General features: G+C 42.6%; 1 protein-coding gene across 4 annotated transcripts in view; it reads left to right on the top strand.

Annotated features, from left to right (window-relative positions):
* The window catches only part of ICE1 (interactor of little elongation complex ELL subunit 1), an 83053-nt gene extending 65627 nt beyond the window's left edge, over nt 1-17426 (top strand). For all 4 annotated transcript variants that reach the window (XM_075125470.1, XM_075125472.1, XM_075125469.1 and 1 more), the window contains 4 exons: nt 4599-4789; nt 5518-5624; nt 14888-14986; nt 16452-17426. In XM_075125470.1, coding sequence (XP_074981571.1) covers nt 4599-4789; nt 5518-5624; nt 14888-14986; nt 16452-16633 — 579 coding nt within the window. In that variant the 3' untranslated portion in view covers nt 16634-17426. The remainder of the gene's footprint in view (nt 1-4598; nt 4790-5517; nt 5625-14887; nt 14987-16451) is intronic.
* The last annotated feature ends 3324 nt before the right edge of the window (nt 17427-20750 follow it).

Below are 20750 nucleotides of genomic sequence, written 5' to 3'. Positions count from 1 at the left end.
ATCAGCAGGCTAGAAAGTGTTCCATCCCCCACTGTCAAGGTCATGGGGTTTCCCTCAGTCCAGCTCCTACAGGAAGGTGGTCAGAGACCAAGAATTTAAATGGTGTCACCCTTTATCTTCCCATTCTTCTACCCAGCCTGATTCTTCCAGACGCTAAGGAAGCCAGAAGCTGGCATTTTGAGGATGCTCCTGAGGACAGCGCCCCAGTCACTTCCCATTATGCACACACAGACCCCCCTCCCCCGCTCTTTCTTCAACTACCTGCGCCTCTTCTGGTTGCAGTTGATCTTGGACCGTTGGGTGCTCGACAATGTTTTCGGGCTACACCCTACAGTTTGTGGCCGACCCTCCCTTCCATCTCCTTTCTCAGTCCCTCCTCAGGGACCTTTCTCATGAGCAACTACTCATTCAAGAGATTGAGAACCTCCTATGCCTGGGGGGCAGTAGAGGATGTCCCTCCGGACTTGAAAGGGAAAGGGTTCTACTCCTGCTATTTCCTATTCCCCAAAGCAAAAGGGGCCTCAACAAGTCTCTCAACAAGTTAAAGATCTGCATGGTCTCTTTGGCCTCCATTATTCCCTCTCTCTGGATCTGGGAGAGTGGTACGCTGCCCTCGACTTAAAGGATGCATATTTCCATTTTCCCAGGGCACAGGTGTTTCCTCCATTTTGTGTTGGGCCACTGCCATTTTCAATTTACAGTGCTGCCCTTCAGTCACTCGTCAGCCCCAAAGTGTTTACAAAGTGCATAGCACCTGAGGCGCCGAGGGGTTCAAATTTCTCCATACCTTGACGACTGGTTAATAAAGGGTCAATCTCAGGATCAGATATGGTATCATCTTGACCTGGTTTGCTCCTCCTGTTGTGACCTGAGGCTGTTAATAAAAGAGAAAAAAAGTCTACCTTAATTCCAGTGCAACACAGTTCATTGGAGTGGTCCTCGACACTACTCAGGCCAGAGCCTTCCTCCCCCAGGCTTGGTTCCAAGCCATGGTGGACCTGATCTTATGCATGCAAGCCCATCCCCCCCACCACTGCTCACACGTGCCTGAAATTGTTAGACCACATGGCGGCCTGAACTTACATGGTCCAGCACACGTGGCTCCACCTCAGGCTCCTGCAGGCATGGCTGGTGTCGGTCTTCGTCCCCAACAGAAATAGTATGGGCCCTGTGATCAGGGTCCCAGACCACTTACTCTTGTCGCTCACATTGTGGCAGAATCATAAAATATCAGGGTTGGAAGGGACCTCAGGAGGTCATCTAGTCCAACCCCCCGCTCAAAGCAGGACCAATCCCCAATTTTTGCCCCAGATCCCTAAATGGCCCCCTCAAGGATTGAACTCACAACCCTGGGTTTAGCAGGCCAATGCTGAAACCACTGAGCTATCCCTCCCCCTAAAATGCTAAGAATCCACCAGGTTGGATGGAGTTCCCTTCGCAGTTCCGTCCCTCTTGATGACCCTACTCTCCGATGCTTTGGAACTGGGGTGAGAGGGCAATTTCAGTACACAAGATCTTGGTCAAGTCGAGATCGCTCCCTACACATCAGCGTCGGGGAGCTGAGAGAAGTTTGCCTGACTTGCCAAGCCTTCCTACCTCACATAAAAAGCTGGGTGGTCCAGGTCCTGATGGACAACACAACGGCTATGTTTTATATCAAGAAAAAAGGCAGAGCCAGCTTGTCTGCCCTTGGCCAGGAAGCCCTCAGGCTCTGGAACTTCTGTGTGCAACACAACATCCATCTTGTAGCCACACGCCTCTCTAGGGCCAGGAACGCTTTGGCAGATCACCTCAGCAGGACCTTCTCGTCTCATCATAAGTGGTCCCTCCATCCAGAAGATTCCCCAGGTGGACATGTTTGCATTCAGGCAGAACAGGAAGTGCCATATTTCTGCTCAATTTGGAGGATCGACAAAGGCTCCCTGTTGGATGCTTTTCTGCTCCTGTTGTCGGGGGCTTGGTTATATGCCTTCCCCCAATGCTGCTAATTCAGAGAGTCCTTACCAAGATCAAGCAGGACAGGGAGAAGGTGATCCTCATAGTGCTGACTTGTCCGTGCCAGCTCTGATTTGGCACGCTGCTGGACCTCTCGGTGACCGCTCCATTACTGCTTCAGCTCAGGCTGGACCTGCTGTCCCAAAACCATGGCAGTCCTCTGCATCCGAACCTGGCAGCATTGCACCTGACAGCTTGGCTGCTGCATTGTTAAATGTGGGGGAGCAGGAGTGTTCAGCCGCTGTCCAGCAGGTCCTGTTGGGCAGCAGAAAGCCCTCAACCAAAGCGGCCTACCTGGCCAAATGGAAGCGGTGGTTGGATCTCAGATAAATGCATTCTGCCAGAGTGGGCCTCCTCCAGGTAATCCGGATCTTTTCCAGGTAATCCTGAACAACCTTCTGCATCTCAAGCTTCAAGGTCTGTCCCTTGTATCAAGGTCCACTTGGCTGCTATCTCGGCCTTCCATCCGCTACTCTAGTGTACGTCAGTTTTCACCCAGTACATGACTGCCAGGTTCCTCAAGGGCCTCGTGCACCTCTACCCACAAGTCAGGGACCCCGTTCCTCCAAGGGACCTGAACTTGCGCTGTTTCAGCTCATGAGACCCCCCTTCGAACCTCTGGCTTTCCTGATCTCTCGTCCTTTCCTGGAAGGTTGTGTTCCTGGTTGCAATAACATCTGCCCGCCCGGTCTGAGATTACAGTGCTTACCTCAGAACTGCCCTACATGGTCTCTTACGAAAACAAGTTCCAGCTGCAGCCACATCAGGCTTTCCTGCAGAAGGTGGTCTCACAGTTTCATATGGGACAGTACATTTACTTGTCTTTTTTTCCAAAGCTGCATAAGTCAGAGGAGGAGCATAGGTTGCTGTCCTTAGATATCAAGAGGGCGCTAGCTTTCTACGTTGAAAGGACCAAGCCATTCCGCAAGTTGAAGATTGTGTCAACTTGCGGAATGTGGCCGACAGGATGAAAAGTCATCTGGTGTCTGCTCAAAGAATTTCTTCTTGGATCACTGCCTGCATTCACTGCTGCTAAGATCAGGCAAAGGTGCCCCCTCCAGTGATTGTAACTGCCCACTCAACCAGGGCGCAAGCCTCTTTGGCAGCTTTCCTAGCTCAAGTGCCTATCCAGGACATCTGTAGGGTGACCACTGGTCGTCCGTCCACATGTTTATGTCCCATTGAGCACTTACCAGCAGGCCTGGGATGATGCTGTCTTCAGTAGAGTAGTGCTGCAAGCCATTAGACTGTGAACTCTGAGCCCACCTCCAAGTCACCTAGAATGGAATCTACATGAGCAAGCACTTGAAGAAGAAAAAACGGTTACCTACCTTTTCGTTACTGTTCTTCGAGATGTGTTGCTCATGTCCATTCCATTACTTGCCCTCCTTACTCCTCTGTTTGAGTTGCCAGCAAGAAGGAACTGAGGACATAGGGTTGACGGCGTCTAATATGCCAGCGCCATGAGTGCAGCACTCAAAGGGGTGCCGCAGCCAACCCTACAGATACTGCTACGGCAAAAATTTCCAGTGACTGCGCACATGGGCGCGCACACACCTAGAATGGAATGGACATAAGCAACACATCTCTAAAAACAAGAGTTACGACAACGTAGGTAACAGTTTTTTCTTTGGAAGTTACCTCTGTGCATTCGTGCTACTTGCCCATCTTCCCCTCTGCCTTAGAGTTCTATATAATATCAGGGTGCTGCAAGTAGAAGGAAGGAACTGAGGCGGTGGTAGCACTCCCTTATGTGGAGTAGGGTGAAGACATTACCCTCATGTGAGATCTCTCACGATCACCCTTTCTCCCCCAATGGATGTGGCTTTTCAAAGCAGTTCTATCAGTGCGCAGGACATCATATTCCATAAGTGGAAATACAGAGGCAACTTTAGAAGAACAGGTCCTGGTAAGTAACAGCTCCTTTATATAAAGATCCATATTATCCAATCAGAATTATCCCTGTCTATGAAAGTATTAAATCTCTCAATTTCATTCAAGGTCACAGTATCAATTTAGTGTAATGCATAATCATTCCAGAATTTACTGCTGTTCTGTTGTAACAATATCTGTCCTGAGAAAATTAGTCCTGCACCTGGATGTTTAAAAAAATGTATCTGCATTTAAATCCCCTGATTATTCTAGCTTCAGTTTAGATGTGCAAAATAGTTTTTAATCACTTGTTACTTAGCTAGTTTAAAATATCTTTGACACACTTGCTTGGAAACTAGCCTCTAGTAAGGATTAGACAATCCTTAGATTAGACTTCAAAAATTCAGTAAATGTGAGTTGTGAGCAAAAATGCCTTTTTGCAGTGGAAAATGTTTTCTCACTCTAGCATAATTTAAATGAAAATGTTCTAACTGCCAAAAAAAAAATCATGTTTGGAATGACACCAGCTATAGAAAAGGAAAATACTGAGTATATACAAATGGGGTTATAATTCCAAAAGTAATCAAATTATAGTATTTATACAAAATGAATTCCTGTGAGAATAGTGTATGGTGGTTTTGCCTGCTGGCCATTTTTAGGATCAGAAAAGTACACTAGTTCTGGATAGTTGCCTTTTCCTGTTTTAAGATAAATTGATTATAATTTTCCAGAGTCCACCTTTGGATACAGGCATTATGGCCTCAAGTCTGCTTTTGGCACTACAATTGTGTCCAAAAATGGAATTCCAGTTGAGTGAGCGATATGGAGAAGATCTGAGTGAAAGCACTTGGGAATGTATACTTGCTATTGATCTCCTCTGCTGTCACTTGAAATGGAGTTGGACACATGACAATATCATAAGGTATTGTGCTACTTACTCCTTACTTCAGAATGTTAAATTTTTCCTTTTCATTATATTCAAAAGCCAGTTCTTTTGCTTTTAACCTATAAGCTTTAAAAACAAAATCTTGTAGTGATCATTTTATGTTTCTCTAACTGATGACAATCCAGGCTATAAAATGGCTACTGTTTTTGGTAGTATCAGTCCATAGTAGAACAGCAATAGTAACTAGTCAAAAATGATTTACAAAATTGTTTGATACTATAGCAAGAAAACATCAGTGTGAAACTGTGTGTTACCAGAGTGGTTTACTTTGTAAATGGATTTAGGAGCACCTCTGGGACTCTTGGCTCAGCTCAATGTATAAGTGGAAATAAAATGCTTGATCATCTTCTGAAGACAATAGTTAGTTTCCAACAGACATAAGAGTGACTGGAAAATACAACTAAATTGAAATGCATTGTATTCAAAACTGCTCTAGTATTGAACAGCTGTAACCCAGCCACACTGTGACAAGTGTAATATCCTGGGTTTCTGCCTCAGGAGGCAAGTCATTTCTCTAACAGGTTAATTTAAACAAACAAACAGCTGCTCAGGGGTTGGGAATGTATAAGTTCCAAGTAGATGAATTATTGAGCAGGTGAGATTGTAAAAGGTGCATGATAATTTATCTCACAGCTCTTTAATTTAATTTTATCCTATAATTATCAACACTATACCATATGTTTTCAACACGTCTTCTTCCACAGTAAAGAGCTTTGGCCTGTCATGGATCAGTGGGTAAAGCATAGGAAAGGACATGAGACTGTTCCACCTACTCCAGATATTATTGTAGCATCAACACTTAGGCTAATTGGTGAGTACCATAAGTTTTGGTTGAACTCCTTCTTTGTATAAATAAACCCTCTGAAAATGCCTGGATGGCTTCTGGAAGCTGGAATTGAAGTACTCACACATTTTTGGCTTTTGAATTTCATTGTTACTTTAAATGTGATGTTTCACCACTGTCAATAACTAAGTAAATATTTCTTCTCTATGCTGTCTGTGAAGATCAGTTATATTGATATTAGGGCTGTTAATTAATCAGTCAACTCACACGATTAACTCAAATTAATTGTGGTTAAAAAAATTGTGATTAATCACACATATAACAATACCAGTTGAAATTTATAACATTTTTGGGTCTTTCTACATTTTCACTATTGATTTCAATTACAACAGACTACAAAGTGCACAGTGCTCACTTTTTATTTTATTTTTGATTACAAAATATATGCACTGTAAAAAATGATAAACAAAAATATAGTATTTCAGTTCACCTCATACAAGTACTGAAGTGCAATATATTTATCATGATAGTGTAACTTACAAATGCATTATTTTTGGTTACATAACTGCAGTCAAACAAAACAGGGTAAACCTTCAGAGCCTGTAAGTCCACTCAGTCCTACTTCTTCTGCCAATCACTAAGACAAATAAGTTTGTTTACATTGATGGGAGATACTGCTGCCTGCTTCTTATTTATGTCACCTGAAAATGAGAACAGGCGTTTGTATTGTACTTTGGTAGCTGGCGTTGCAAGGTATTTACATGCCAGATATGCTAAACATTTGTGTGCCCCTTAATGCTTCAGCCACCATTTCAGAGGACATACTTCCATGCGGATGACGCTTGTTTAAAAAAAAAAAAAGCGTCAATTAAATTTGTGACTGTACCCCTTGGGGGGAGATTTGTATGTCTCCTGCTCTGTTTTATCAGTATTCTGCATATATTTCATATTATAGCAGTCTTGGATGATGACCCAGCACATGTTGGTTTTAAGAACACTTTCACAGCAGATTTGACAAAACATAAAGAAGGTACTGATGTGAGATTTCTAAAAATACCTATGGTGCTCGACCCAACCTTTAAGAATCTGAAGTGCTGTCCAAAATCTGGGAGGGACAAGGTATGGAGCATGCTTTTAGAAGTCTTAAAATAGTAACACACTGATGTGGAAACTACAGAACCCAAACCATGAAAAAAGAAAATCAACCTTCTGCTGTGGCATCTGACTCAAATGATGAAAATGAACATGCGTCAGTCCACACTGCTTTGGATAGTTATCAAACAGAACCCATCATCAGAATGGAGCATGTCCTCTGGAAAGGTGGTTGAAGCATGAAGGGACATATAAATCTTTAGTGCATCTGGCATATAAATATCTTGCAATGCCAACTAAAACAGTGCCATGCAAACACCTGTTCTCACTTTCAGATGACAATGTCAACAAGAAGCGGCCATCATTATCTCCCGCAAAGTGTAACCAACCTTGTTTGTCTGAGTGTTTGGCTGACAAAGAAGTAGGACTGAGTGGACTTGTAAGCTCTAAAATTCTATAATATTTTTGTACATAATTCTACATTTGTAAATTCAACTTTCATGATAAAGAGATTGCAGTACAGTACTTGTATTTTTCAATTCACCTCTTTTTTTACAGTGCAAATATTTGTAATCAAAAATATAGAGTACTGAACACTTCGTATACTGTGTTGTAATTGAAATTTGGAAATGTAGTAAGCATCCAAAATAATTAAAATAAATGGTATTCTATTTAACAGCGTGATTAATTTTTTAATAACACGATTAATCATTAATTTTTTTAATCGCTTGACAGTGATATGTATTTAATCTTGTGAGGAGAGATTACTACGGCTTCATGCCAAGCTGTATAGGAGATTTCTAATGATTCGATTACTATCTATGTCTGTTAGTAAAAAGTAAATAGTTCTTAATGTACACTTTTTCCACAAGGGGAAATTCTGGTGCCCCTATATTTTAGGATTCTTCAAACTTTCCTCTGATTTTCTAGTATATTCCTAACCTTGTATAAACCATCTCTTTCTCCTATCATGATTGTGCAGCACTGTGACCACAGAAGGAATTGCTTCAATGGGAAAGTAAAATACACTCCCAATATTAATGTATCTTAATTGTCATAGAATATTAGGGTTGGAATAGACCTCAGGAGGTCATCTAGTCCAATCCCCTGCTTAAAGCAGGACCAACACGAACTAAATCATCCCAGCCAAGGCGTTGTCAAGCTGGGCCTTAAAAACCTCTAAGGATGGAGATTCCACCACCTCCCTAGGTAACCCATTCCAGTGCTTCACCACGCTCCTAGTGAAACAGTGTTTTCTAATATCCAACCTAGACCTCCCCCACTGCAACTTGAGACCGTTGCTCCTTGTTCTGTCATCTGCCACCCCTGAGAACCCCCCCTTCAGGTAGTTGAAGGCTGCTATCAAATCTCCCCTCACTCTTCTCTTCTGCAGCCTAATTCCCTGAGCCTCTCCTCATAAGTCATGTGCCCCAGCCCACTAATCATTTTTGTTGCCCTCTGCTGGACTGTTTCCAATTTGTCCACATCCCTGGTAGTGGAGGGACCAAAACTGGACGTAATACTCCAGGTGTGGCCTCACCAGTGCCGAATAGAGGAGAATAATCACTTCCCTCAATCTGCTGGCAATGCTCCTACTAATACAGCCCAGTGTGCCATTGGCCTTGGCAACGAAGGCACACTGACTCATATCCAGCTTCTCATCCACTGTAATCCTCAGGTCCTTTTTTGCAGAACTGCTGCTTAGCCAGTTGGTCCCCAGCCTGTAGTGGTGTATGGGATTCTTCCTTCCTAAGTGCAGGATTCTGCACTTGTCCTTGTTGAAGCTCAGATTTCTTTTGGCCCAAGAAGAAATAGAACCCAGTACTATTTGACTAGCCAGCTCTTTGAGCCATTACTTGGGAATCTCTATACAAATTAGAAGATTTTCTATTGGCTTGCTCATCCCACAAAGATTTCATTATACACTTATATTTTATATAAATACCATTGATTCCAGTAGGTGACTCTCCCCTCTGAGTTACTAAAAAACAAATTCTCTAGCACAGTGGCTTTGAACTTTTTTTCATTGCAGATCCCTAAAAAAATTTCAAATGGATCCCTTTGGAAAACTTAAATATAGTCTGCGTATCTCCAGGGTCCATAGATGCCCAGGTTGAAAACCACTGTTCTATGGTAACAGCCACCTTTTGTGAGCCCTTTAGACATAGTCTACAAATCACCAGGGATCTGTTTTCTACAGGTGAAAAACCATTGCTCTAGCATATTGGTAAAGGGCATGGTGTTGCAGAAGGAGCTGTATTTCATGTGAAACTTAAAGCAGGTGTGTGTGTGTGTGTGTGTGTGTGTGTGTGAGAGTCACACTGTCTGGAGTGGCTCACAACCGTGAGTGCCTATCTCAGGGCAGATCATCAGAGACCACAGGTCTTGTTTTCTGAAGAACGAAAACTCCCAACTGAATATAATTTATTTAAAAAGTCTAATTTCAGTGACTCTTCCAAGAGAATTAAGATATTGTATAAAGGAACTCTTTCTAGGGTAGTTTAGCAGTTAGCGTATAGAGCATATTAAAAGTGAATGTAGAAAATAAAATTCTGCTAATTAAAAACTAAATGACATCAAGACACTTGGAGACAAGGTAAGTGAGGGTAATCTCTTATTGGGCCCAACTTGAGTTGGTCCAAGAAGAGATATTACCCTCACCTGCCTTGTCTCCCTAAGTGAGCTTTACGAAAGCTTCTCTGTCTCACCAACAGAAGTTGGTCCAATTAAATATTACCTCACCCACCTTGTCTTTCCAACTGTCTTAAAGTCATTTAGTTTTTAATCAGCAGAATTTTATCTTCTGCATTCATTTTGAAGTAGGGGAGCAAGTTTTGATTTAACTGTTTGGAAATAACATTACTCAGAGGATATAACAGGTTTCAGAGTAGCAGCTGTGTTAGTTTGTATCTGCAAAAAGAACAGGAGGACTTGTGGCACCTTACAGACTAACAGCTACAGCTCACTTCATCAGATGCATATGGATATGGTGATCCTAGTTGATTTCTGGTCTCTTTTCATGCATCTCACATGAAGGAAGAAGCAAGCTTTTTAGATAAACATTGCATTTGGTTATTTCCATAAATCCTTTAGATTATCAAGCTCTTCTCTCGAATTTTAACTATTTCTTCAGTATATATTATTTGATTAACTACAAGAGTTCCTTAAAGTTCAAAGGAACAACAAAGGAAAGAAAAATAGCTGCTGCTACAGTTGATTATTGTGGCAAAATAAACGCTAAATGTCGTTCATAGGATGGACTGTGAGATGCTTGCTTAATCTCTTTTTAATGAAAGTTGTATCACAGTGTATAAATACAGTAGTAACTGCCATAAAGAGTATCAGATAAGTATATCCTTCATTAGCATGTTATACTATCTCAGACTGTTTTTTAGTTTGATCTTAGAAACTAAGCAGGATTGCTCCTATGTGTACAGGAGATCTCCAAAGAACACACAGGTGCTGTGGAAAGCCGTTAATTCAGTAGGTGGCTCTCTTTCCTGGCTAAGTACTGATGCAATACGCTAATGAGGCGCACTGGATTTTTGGAGGTGCTCTTTCACGTCAGATGTTTAACCCATTTGTGGTCATTGAAGATATCATGCTGCTTTTGAAAGAAATGTTGTCCCCAGTATCCTGCTTAAATCGTAAATTAAGTAATCTTCCTACAATTAATTTAGGCTTGAATAAAGATTGGGAGTGGATGGGTCATTACATAAAGTAGAACTATTTCCCCAGGTTCCCCCCCCCCCGGCTGTTCCTCAGACTTCCTTGTCAACTGCTGGAAAGGGCCCACCTTGATTATCACTACAAAAGGTTTTTTCTCCCACTCTCCTGCTGGTAATAGCTCACCTTACCTGATCACTCTTGTTACAGTGTGTATGGTAACACCCATTGTTTCATGTTCTCTATGTATATAAATCTCCCCACTGTATTTTCCACTGAAAGCATCTGATGAAGTGAGCTGTAGCTCACGAAAGCTTATGCTCAAATAAATGTTAGTCTCTAAGGTGCCACAAGTCCTCCTTTTCTTCCTACCTAAACATTCATTCTGCAGTTTCAATTGTACATACAGTATTATTGATTCTTCTTTGAGTGATGGTCCCTATGTGTATTCCACACATGGGGGTGTGCATCCATGCCATGTGTCTGAGTCTGGAAGCAGTTTTTAGCAGCGTCAATTGACCAGCATGTGTGTAGTGTATCTCCTCATGCTCCAAGTCAAAAGTATAAGAGCTAGTGTCAGTCAACACCTCTCCAGTTCCCTCTTACTACCACATAGCCTGAGTTGGAACCCCCTGTTCCTTCACAATCTTAGTTTTCTGAGAGTGTGACTCACCTCTACTTCATTATAAATAATAGTATGTAGGGTTTTTTAGTGGTAATTAGCTGAGTATTAGTGTAGTAGTTCTTTCCCCATTCAGTGACTGTATTTCCCATCTCTTTCTATATATAAAACACACACACTCCCCCTCCGCTCCCCCCCCCCAGGACTGTGCCCCAGGCTCCAGGTTTCAAAAAACTTTCTCCTGCCCAGGCTCCCTTTTTGTGGGCGACAAGCACCACCAATGCCTCTACTGCCTCAGCAAGGCACGCATCACAGCTCGCTGCGCCATTTGCAAATCCTTCTTGCCCCAGACCCGGGAAGCCCACAGGCTTCACCTTCATAAATACTTGAGGGAGGAAGCGATGAGACCCAGGGCACACTCTAATCTGAGACCAGGAGAACCCCCTCCCCATCACCGGCATTGAGCACTCTTCTGAGCACTGCGCATGCCCTGGAGCCAGTATTGAAGGCCAAAGATAAGTCCCGGCACGAGAGCAAACACTCTCCCGGGCACAAGATCAGACCGCAGGGTTTTCTTCCGGAGCCATGCCAGGTCAGGTCAGAAGTCATGTGTGGATCTGGCTGGACTGGCACCCAAGATTACCTGAATAGGGAGGGTAAGGCCAGGTGCAAATGAGATTCAACTTGACCTTGGCACCCAAGCGGCCTGCTCACTGGCATGCGCACTGCCTGTTCCACCAGTACCTGTGTGTTTTGCAGACAAGCCGGCTCTGCAGATATCGCCAGGCCCATTCAATAGCTTGACAGGTACACTGCAGACCCCTGTATGCTCAGAGGCATTTCTGTCAGTGGAAGAGTTGATCCTTTTCTACCCTCTGTCTTGTCTTCTATCTGGCCCCCTGCTCATCCACACCATCCTGACCCTGTTGGATGAAGTCCTTCTGCTCCTGCCAGAGACGCCGGTTCCTCTGCCAGACCACAGCCCTCCGGTACCGACGCCCTCCCTCCTCTGCCGGAACCATATTCAGAGTCCAAGGCGTTATTAGAGCCAGAACCCTCTTTCTCACTGTTGTCATGCCAGCGTCTGGACATACATCCCAGGCTGCCCTACCCTCTGGCATATGATCTGACAGCAGAGGCCTGGTACTGCTTCCTGTGCGGCCCACCACATCCAAGAGACCCTTCCTTTTGGCCATACTGGAGACCCTGGGATCCCTATGCCAGGCACTATCTCAGGCATCCTACCAGCTGTCCCCCGTACACTCACCAGTGCTGTCAATATATCAAAAAGAGGGAGACATCAAACTGGTTCTGACAGAGCATCCTCCTCACCAGATGTGGCGATCATCCCCCTCCCACACACTCCATCAGATGGCCACTGCCAGTACCAGCTACATGACAACACGCTCCTGTACCTCTTCATGAAGTAGGGCACACCCCTCCCACTGATGGGACCATTGCTACTCACAAGAACAGAGAGCTTGCCTCTCTATTGCTCGAGAGGAGCACTGTGGGAGGGCTCTCAGGATGATGCTTTCCTCCTCCCCTGGACAGGTGACCTTCACTGCGCCTTTCCCCCCCATTCCCTTCCTGCTGCAGCTGCTAGGCAAGATTCATTGGAACAGAGCCACCATCATAGCCCCGTTCTGTTCCCATCGGTTCTGGTTCACAGAATTCCTCAGATTCTCTGCCCACACACGACTCCACCTCCACATACTCCTGAATCTGCTAACACAAGATTGGGGGCAGGAGGGTCCATCATCCCAATCCAGGCCCTCTTCACCTTTACAGCCTGGTATTTGGATGGGAGTTGAGGGTAGACCATGCATACTCTACCCCCCTTTGACACATCCTTGCCCAGAACAGGAGATAATCCACCAGCGCCTGCTATCAAGCTAAATGAAGACACTTTATGGCACGTGCCCACCGCCACCACTACTCACTGAGCATGGTCTCTCTTCCAGCAATCCTCGACTAGCTCCTTGCCATTAAGATGTTGGTCCTGGCCCTCAATTCTTTTCAAGTGCCTTTCTCCCTCCCATGGACGGCACCTCGGTGTTTACGCACCCTGCCACTATCCACTTCATGAAAGCTTTACTAACGCCCTTCCACCAGTACTGAAGCCCATGCCACCCTTTGAGCCATTAGCGATATGCTCCCTTTCCCACCAAAAGTGACTCTTAGTAGCCACTACCTGAGCCAGACAAGTCAGTGAATTTGTGGCCACGATGGCAGAACCCCCCCCACATGATATTCCACAAGGACAAGCGGTCCTTATGGCTGCACCCTAAATTCCTCCCAAAAGTGATGCCTGAGTTCTGCCTCAATCAGTCCATCCACCTGCCAGTTTTCCCCTCCAAACCACATGCCTTCCCGACTGACGTCCAACATACACGGGCATTCTACCTCCATAGGTACCCCATTTTGCATATTGCCAAAAGTATTTGTGGCCATCGCTGAATGATCCATAAGTCAAGCCCGCTCGTCCCAACGCATCTCCAAATGGGTCTTGGGGTGCATCGTGAATGCTACAACATACCCAATCCAACATACCCAAGCACAAGTTGCCACATCAGCCTCATTGAGGTGTGTGTCCTGGCAAGACGTCTGCCGCACAGCAACATGGCACTCTGTTATAGTGTGTTTACACGTTTACGCCGTTGCACAAGCAGCAGCAACAGATGCCATTGTAGGCCAGGCCGAACGGTAGATTTCACTTCTACTGGAATCCTTGCACCCACCACTGTGCTTGCTGATCATTGCTCACAAATCATCCATGTGTGGAATACACATAGGGACCATCACTCAAAGAAGAGGAGGAGGTTACTTACCTGTAACTGGAGGTTCTTTGAGATATGTGGTCCCTAGCTGTTGTCCAGAAGCATTTCTTAGCACTTAGGGACCACACATCTCGAAGAACCTCCAATCTGTATTCCAGTACCCACCCTCCATCTCCTCTGCTTTGGACTGGATTCCATTATGGTAAGACAGACTTGGGAGGCATTGCTCCCAGCCAAGAGCATAAGAGGTAGTGTGGGTCATGAGGAGATGCACTATACACATGCAGGTTAACGGACGCTGCTAAGAAATGCTTCCGGACTCAAGTACATGGTATGCATGTGCACCCTCATGTGGAAAACAGATAGAGACCAGACATCTCAAAAAATCTTTAGTTACAGGTAAGTAACTTCCTCTTTTCCTTCATCTTAAAACTATTGTGCAGTGTTGCTGTGCACTGTTAAACTGCCACGTTCCTAACAGGAACTTTACCTTGATTAGGTGTGTGATTTCCTGTAAATTTTGGTAAATTTGAAAAGTGCTTTGAGATTCTTAGTCATAGTTGTTTCCTAAAATAAATACAGAAACCAGTCCAATGTTCTGTGGCTTCATATTTGAAGTGAATCGTTCATTTTATACAGATTAGTCAAGACTTTGGTTTCAACAGTAGAACCTCAGAGTTACGAACACCTCAGGAACGAAGGTTGTTTGTAACTCTGAACAAAACGTTATGGTGGTTCTTTCAAAAGTTTACAACTGAACATTGACTTAATACAGTTTTGAAACTTTACAATGCAAAAAGATATGCTGCTTTTAACCATCTTAGTTTTAATGTAACAAGCACAGAAACCGTTTCCTTACTTGGTCAATTTTTTTTAAACTTTCCCTTTTTTTAGTAGTTTGTTTAACAAAGTACTGTACTGTATTTGCCTTTGTGTGTGTGTGCTGCTGCCAGATTGCATACTTCCAGTTCCAAATGGGGTCTGTGATTGACTGGTCAACTCATAACTCTGGTGTTCGTAACTGAGGCTCTGCTGTACTTTGTTGTATGTTAGGAAGGTTATGTCTAAAAATAAAGCTTCTTTAGTGATCAGTTATACAGATACATGGTAATCTTTTTCTCCTTTCTTAGGTCGCTTAGGCCAAATAGGTTTGAGGGAAGGATTCTTTTCTGCTGTGAAAAATATCAGTTCTATTATTGGACGCTTTATACAGCATGCAAAAGAAGAAGGTAATGTTTCTGTAGAAAATTTTTTTTTACTGCATATTCTTAAATCAAGGTTTTTTGCCAGTATGTTCATGAAGGATGGGAGCTGTGAATTCAGTCCTTCAAACACTTCTGTATATACATAGATAGTCCCATTGAGGTAGGTTACTAATCACATGAGGTAAGTTACTCACTTTTGTAAAGATCTGCAGAATCATGCCACGTAATAACTTCCCCACTCAGTACCTGGTTTAGCCTTATGTAGATCAGTTAGCAATAGAAAATGGCATTTAAATAGGTCTGGCAGACCAGGAATTGATTTTATTCAGTTTTGTCCTGAGGAGCTGTAACTGAACAAGTAGTTGACTGATTTTATTTAGAACAGTGCTATATCGACCTCAGTTCCTGGATTCCTAGCTCCTGCAATAACTGTCTGTAAGTCCTATCGCTCTTTCATTACGTGTCTGACTAATTTATGAGGTGACATTCACTTTGGAGGTAGACATGACCATCCTAAAGGTATGAGATCCCATAGTACAGGAAATAAATGGTGCTGTCTCCCTTATAGTCAAAGTGGTGTGACAAGATGGCCGATGTTCATACGGTGGGTCCTGTGCTTTTCTTGGGGGGGGGCGGGGAGGCAGGCTAAGATGCCACCCCTTGCCCGCCGAGGACCCTGCTAGTGGCCCTGGAAAGTGATAAAGGAGGGAAGAGTCTGGGTTTGCTCTGCACGTTGAGTCCCAGCCCCTCTCAACCCCCACAGGTTTCTTACCCTCATCCCCCTTAGATGGGGTTACCCTTGGTCCTTAGACACTGGGGGGAGGGAGTCTCCTTGTTCTGCTGAGGCAGGGTCTCCCTTACTTCAGTTCTCTGATCTTCCAAATCTCACAACACACCTCCAAGCTCCAGTCCTCTCTCCTTCCTCCTTCTCCCTGACTGCCTGAAGCAGGGGGTTTTATTAGTTTCCTGACAAGGCCTTAATTGACAACTAGTGCTCCAATTAACCTGTAGCAACCCTCCCTAGTCTACAGGGAACCATGCCTTAATTAGCCTAGGGCTTATATATTTCCCCTCTAACACTGCTCCCTGGGAGTCCTGTATCACAGTGGAAACAGTACTTATGCTTGTAGGCCTGGATTTTCAGTGGGGACTAAGAACTCCCTCAGGTGCTCATTTGAAAGTCCTAGATGCATTGAATTCAGAAGTTTATTTAAAACATTGAAAAATATTTTTTTCTAACGGGAAATTGGATGTCATGGATTTTAAACTGCACAGTTTGGAATACAGCAAATATATTAATCCTATTTTTAAAGTATCATTGTATTACTTTTCATAGGCCACTTTTTAATTTTTTTTCCTCATAGATGCTTTTAATTCTTGACAAGTAATCTTCTGAATCAGGTTAATTGATGAGAAATATTATATGTAAGATATCTTCTTAAATACTGATTTTTTTCTGTAGATTTACTATCTTACCAAATCTTTGCAGATGTGCCTTGGGGAGTGCAGTTGGCAGCAGTATATGCACTCTGTGACTTGGGTCCAAGCAATCCACTAGAAGTTGTTGAGACCATCCAAGCTTGGAGAACAGTGACTACTAACAGCATCCCATCTGCAGTCACAAGTGGCATATCTGAAGTCAGCTCTCTGTGCACAGTAGAATTACACTAAGATGAGGGAAGGTAGCCTCATCTACAGAAAGTGCCTTTTATTAATGAAAACTAGGTGATGTCTTTTAGGATGAAAGTTAGAAACAGTATGAAGGGGGAAAACCAGGAAAAGAGCCCTGTGCTTTCCTTTTGGGGAAGGTGGGACACTTATGCACTCATTGTTTATGTAGGTGTCAGACAGTATTATAAACAAAATAGGCTCTGAAGTATTTTGTTTGCCCTCTGCTGCAGAAAGACATGACGTCATAGATTTGTGTGTGTTCTGGTGTAACTCATAGGTTACATGAGTGCTAGTGGATGTTTAAACCAGAAAAATCCCTTCCCTATGAAAGTGGAAAGGTTCTGTTTTGATAGGTTTTCCATTGGCTGAACCTCAGGCTACCAAAGCTCTTATCTTTTTGGTGGACTACTTGCTGTAACAGAAGACTGGGCAGCAGTTTATAAATTAAACTATTCATCTACATCATATTTTATGTGGAAGATGCAGTAAAAATTGAAAGATTTGTTGGACTCAATCCAACTTAACTTTGTCCCATTAACTTAAACTACTTATATCAGACAATTATATGTACAGTAAAAAGATTGAGATAACAAATCTCTGTCAGTTTGTATATATGGTATATGCCTATAATGTGTTTCACATTTGATGTTGTTCCACTTTGGGAATTTTAGTGTGTGTATATATAGAAAAAATGGTTTAAAAAACTTACCTTGTTTAAACTTCTAATATACTTGTACACAGCATTTTTTTATTGTCCGAATGTTTTTATAATAAAAAACAAAAGTGAACCATTCATATGTCTGTAGTGGTCATTTCAATACTTTCACCTCAGATGGTAATTAATTAAAAAGAAGTAGCTGAGACAAGTTTCCAAAATAGTTACTGTATTTGGAAAAATTGCCCAATAAGTTTGTTTAGTAACTCTTGATTGCCATGGGAAAAGTTTATTAGTGTTTCCATTTTGCTTTTATACATATGAAGTATAGAGTTATTAACAGGCTGCTTTCTCATCAACCTTAAAATACAATTCTTAGTTATACGTTACTTTCTTTTACTTGACTGTTGCATACCAAACATATCCATTTCAACATTGTTAAAAAACCCGTGCTTTAGCCTACACTGGCAAGGCAAAACATGTTAAAAATCTTAATGGCATAATGTCTAAAAGTTTTGCTAATAACTCACTGGTGTGCATGGAGCCATGCAACTTTCATATCCTTTTGAAACCTTACTCCTTTTTCTAAATGTAAATTAACATTGATTCATTTAGTTTTGTATCAAAGTATGTTTCTAAAACTACTATTAATTCTTGTGATTAGAAATGAGAAATCCTGGTCATTTTTGGACCAGAATGGCCAAAGTGGAAGACTGCCACTAGAGGGCACTCCAGTGCAGATCAATCAATAAAATCAGTTAAAACAGGGTTTTATTCAAGAAATGTAAAACTGATACTGAATACTGGCTTGCTGATGTGGCTGTTGGACTTCAGGATTTGATGAGATGTAAAATACCCTGTAGACAAAACCTGTATTTTGACTTTCCAGATGAGAACAGCCTATGCAGCCTTTGTACAAATCCGGGGTTGACTGGTCCATGGCCCAAGCAATGAACACTACACAGAACAGTCATGTGTACCCTGTATATTCGTCCACTCCTCTTCAACAACGAACCACATGTATGAAACACACCAGAGGGGCCAAGAAAAACAGTAGGACAGGGGCCACACTGCAACAGTTAAACTGTTATGGTGGTAGTATACATAGTTTGACTGTTTTGTACTTCCGTTTGTTTGATTTCTTAATATGCACTTTTTTTAAATGTCTTGCTGGCAACTGGTCTGCCTATCAGGTTTTATATTAATTATTATTTTCATATGTGTTTAAAATAAACTGTTTAATTTGCACACAAGGCTACATATATGGGTTTTATTACATGTGTTAAAATAGGACTTCATCACAGTAATTCATAAGCTGTGTATTAGGTACATAACCAGTTTCTGGACCATGCATAACAAACTTCATAAAGCTTCATCACAGTAATCCAGAAATTGTGTGCTGAGGTACAAGAACACTTATCATAAAATGCCTAATAAAATTCCATTAAAATATTCCCGAGATGCCCAGCCCCAGAGAGAGTGGGGTGAGTATGGCCACCTTAATATTTTTTAGACAGACCTGCAAAATGATCCTTTGCTACCCCTAAATGGGGAGGGATAGCTCAGTGGTTTGAGCATTAGCCTCCTAAACCCAGGGTTGTGAGTTCACTCCTTGAGGGGGCCATTTAGGAATCTGGGGCAAAAAAAATTGGGGATTGGTCCTGCTTTGAGCAGGGGGTTGGACTAGATGATCTCCTGAGGTCCCTTCCAACTCTGATATTCTATGATTCTAACAAAATCCTACCATCGGCACACCATGAGAATTTCGGATAAATATAAGAGGCCTAAGAGAACTTGCTACATGTACATAAATCATTCACTACTATTGCATATTTTAGATTGCATTAAGTTGCTGGTTCTCAAACTTTAAGTGTTCCACAATATGGATATGTTCCTTTCCTTGCCCAGTTCTCTTTCCAAGCCCTAAGTTACACCTTGCATGGAGTAACTACAATGAAAAAAATAGTGTTAATATGACCAGAATGAAAATGTTTACTTTCATATCTATTCATCGTCCTTAGTTTTCATTTTTGCATTTATTTTCTCTTGGACTGTAGGGACTTTGGAACTGAATTTTGGATGTAGATAAACATTGGCAAATGGGTGGGGTGGGGTGGGCAGGGGAATAATTAGCAACTAGCCTGTACAACTGATGTCAGTGTGTTCACTGAAGACATACAGCAGAGTCTGGATATATTTGACTGATTTTCACTTGCCTAAAAATCAAATGCCATTCAAAATGAAATTCTGTACACTTGATCAGCCTTACTTTACATTTATAAGTAACAAATCTCCCTTTGTCCCGCCCTGCAGCCCTCCCACTGCTCTTAACTTTCTAAGTAAATTTGCAGTGTGGTTCTGTTTGCCCATGTGTGTTACTAACATTTAGTTTTATCTTCTGCAGATTTAATCATGGTCAAACTTACATTAAAAAGTCACCAGTTAAAAACAAACTCAAAAAAACCTGAGAAAGTGCAGGGACGTTTGGATGTTTTTATAGTTGGCTCAGAAAAAAAAAAAAAATAGTCTCCCTGGTCACTTAAGTCCTGGAGTGGGCTACAACTCTTTGGAAACATCACTGGAGTGATCAATCCTTAAAAAGTTAAAAGCAGCGGCTTGGCCGCCTATCAATAGTCCATTGGCCAATTTGAGAGCCAGTACTTTAAAACCAATATAACAATAAGTACCAACATGGTGTGAATTAGTAGGGTTGTGGTGCAGACCTCCGATGAAGGCAGATGATGCAACTTCTTCCATCTGGAAAGTATGTCAGTAAAAGCTCAATGATGCACTCTCTGGCAGGACTCATTGCTTTTAAGCTAGTGAACAGAAGTGGCTAACAGGAGTTTTGCGAGGGAGTTCTCCAGGTGAAGGAGGAGAGATTATGTGACCCTTGAGGTAAATTTGTCTTTAGTGTGTGTGTGTCTCTCTGTTTGTGGTGTGCTTGCTGCTTAACTGAAATATACCGTGTGCCCTGTTTGTTTAGGGGACCATGTGCTGTCCGTGAACAGGAGCGGCTAATGGGGAGCGAGGGGGTTAGGGGCTAGATTACTTAACTTTTAAATTTAAAGTACAAAAAAAAAACCACTGAAAAAACAAAACAAAGGAACAAGCTTCAGGAGTGAAAAGATAATGGAGACAGAAGGCCAGCAACAGAGTGGGGGCTATCCAGTTTTACACCCAATGCAGCATGTATGATTACCTGCCCTATGGGCAGGTAGTATAGGTGTTCATTCGGTGCAAGGAGCTCCTCGCTCTCAGATACAGTGTACGGGCTTTGGAGACCAGAGTGGTTGAACTGGAGGAGCTAAGAGAGACAGAGGTACATAGAAAAGGAGTACTTGGGGCACCTTAGAGACTAATTAATTTAATTAATTAAATTGGTTAGTCTCTAAGGTGCCCCAAGTACTCCTTTTCTTTTTGCAAATACAGACTAACACGGCTGTTACTCTGAAAAGAGAT

This window comes from Caretta caretta, chromosome 2 (assembly GCF_965140235.1).
Source record: "Caretta caretta isolate rCarCar2 chromosome 2, rCarCar1.hap1, whole genome shotgun sequence".
NCBI classification, from domain to species: domain Eukaryota; kingdom Metazoa; phylum Chordata; order Testudines; family Cheloniidae; genus Caretta; species Caretta caretta.
Note: the sequence above shows the minus strand (reverse complement) of the source record. Positions and strands in the feature narration are given on the sequence as shown.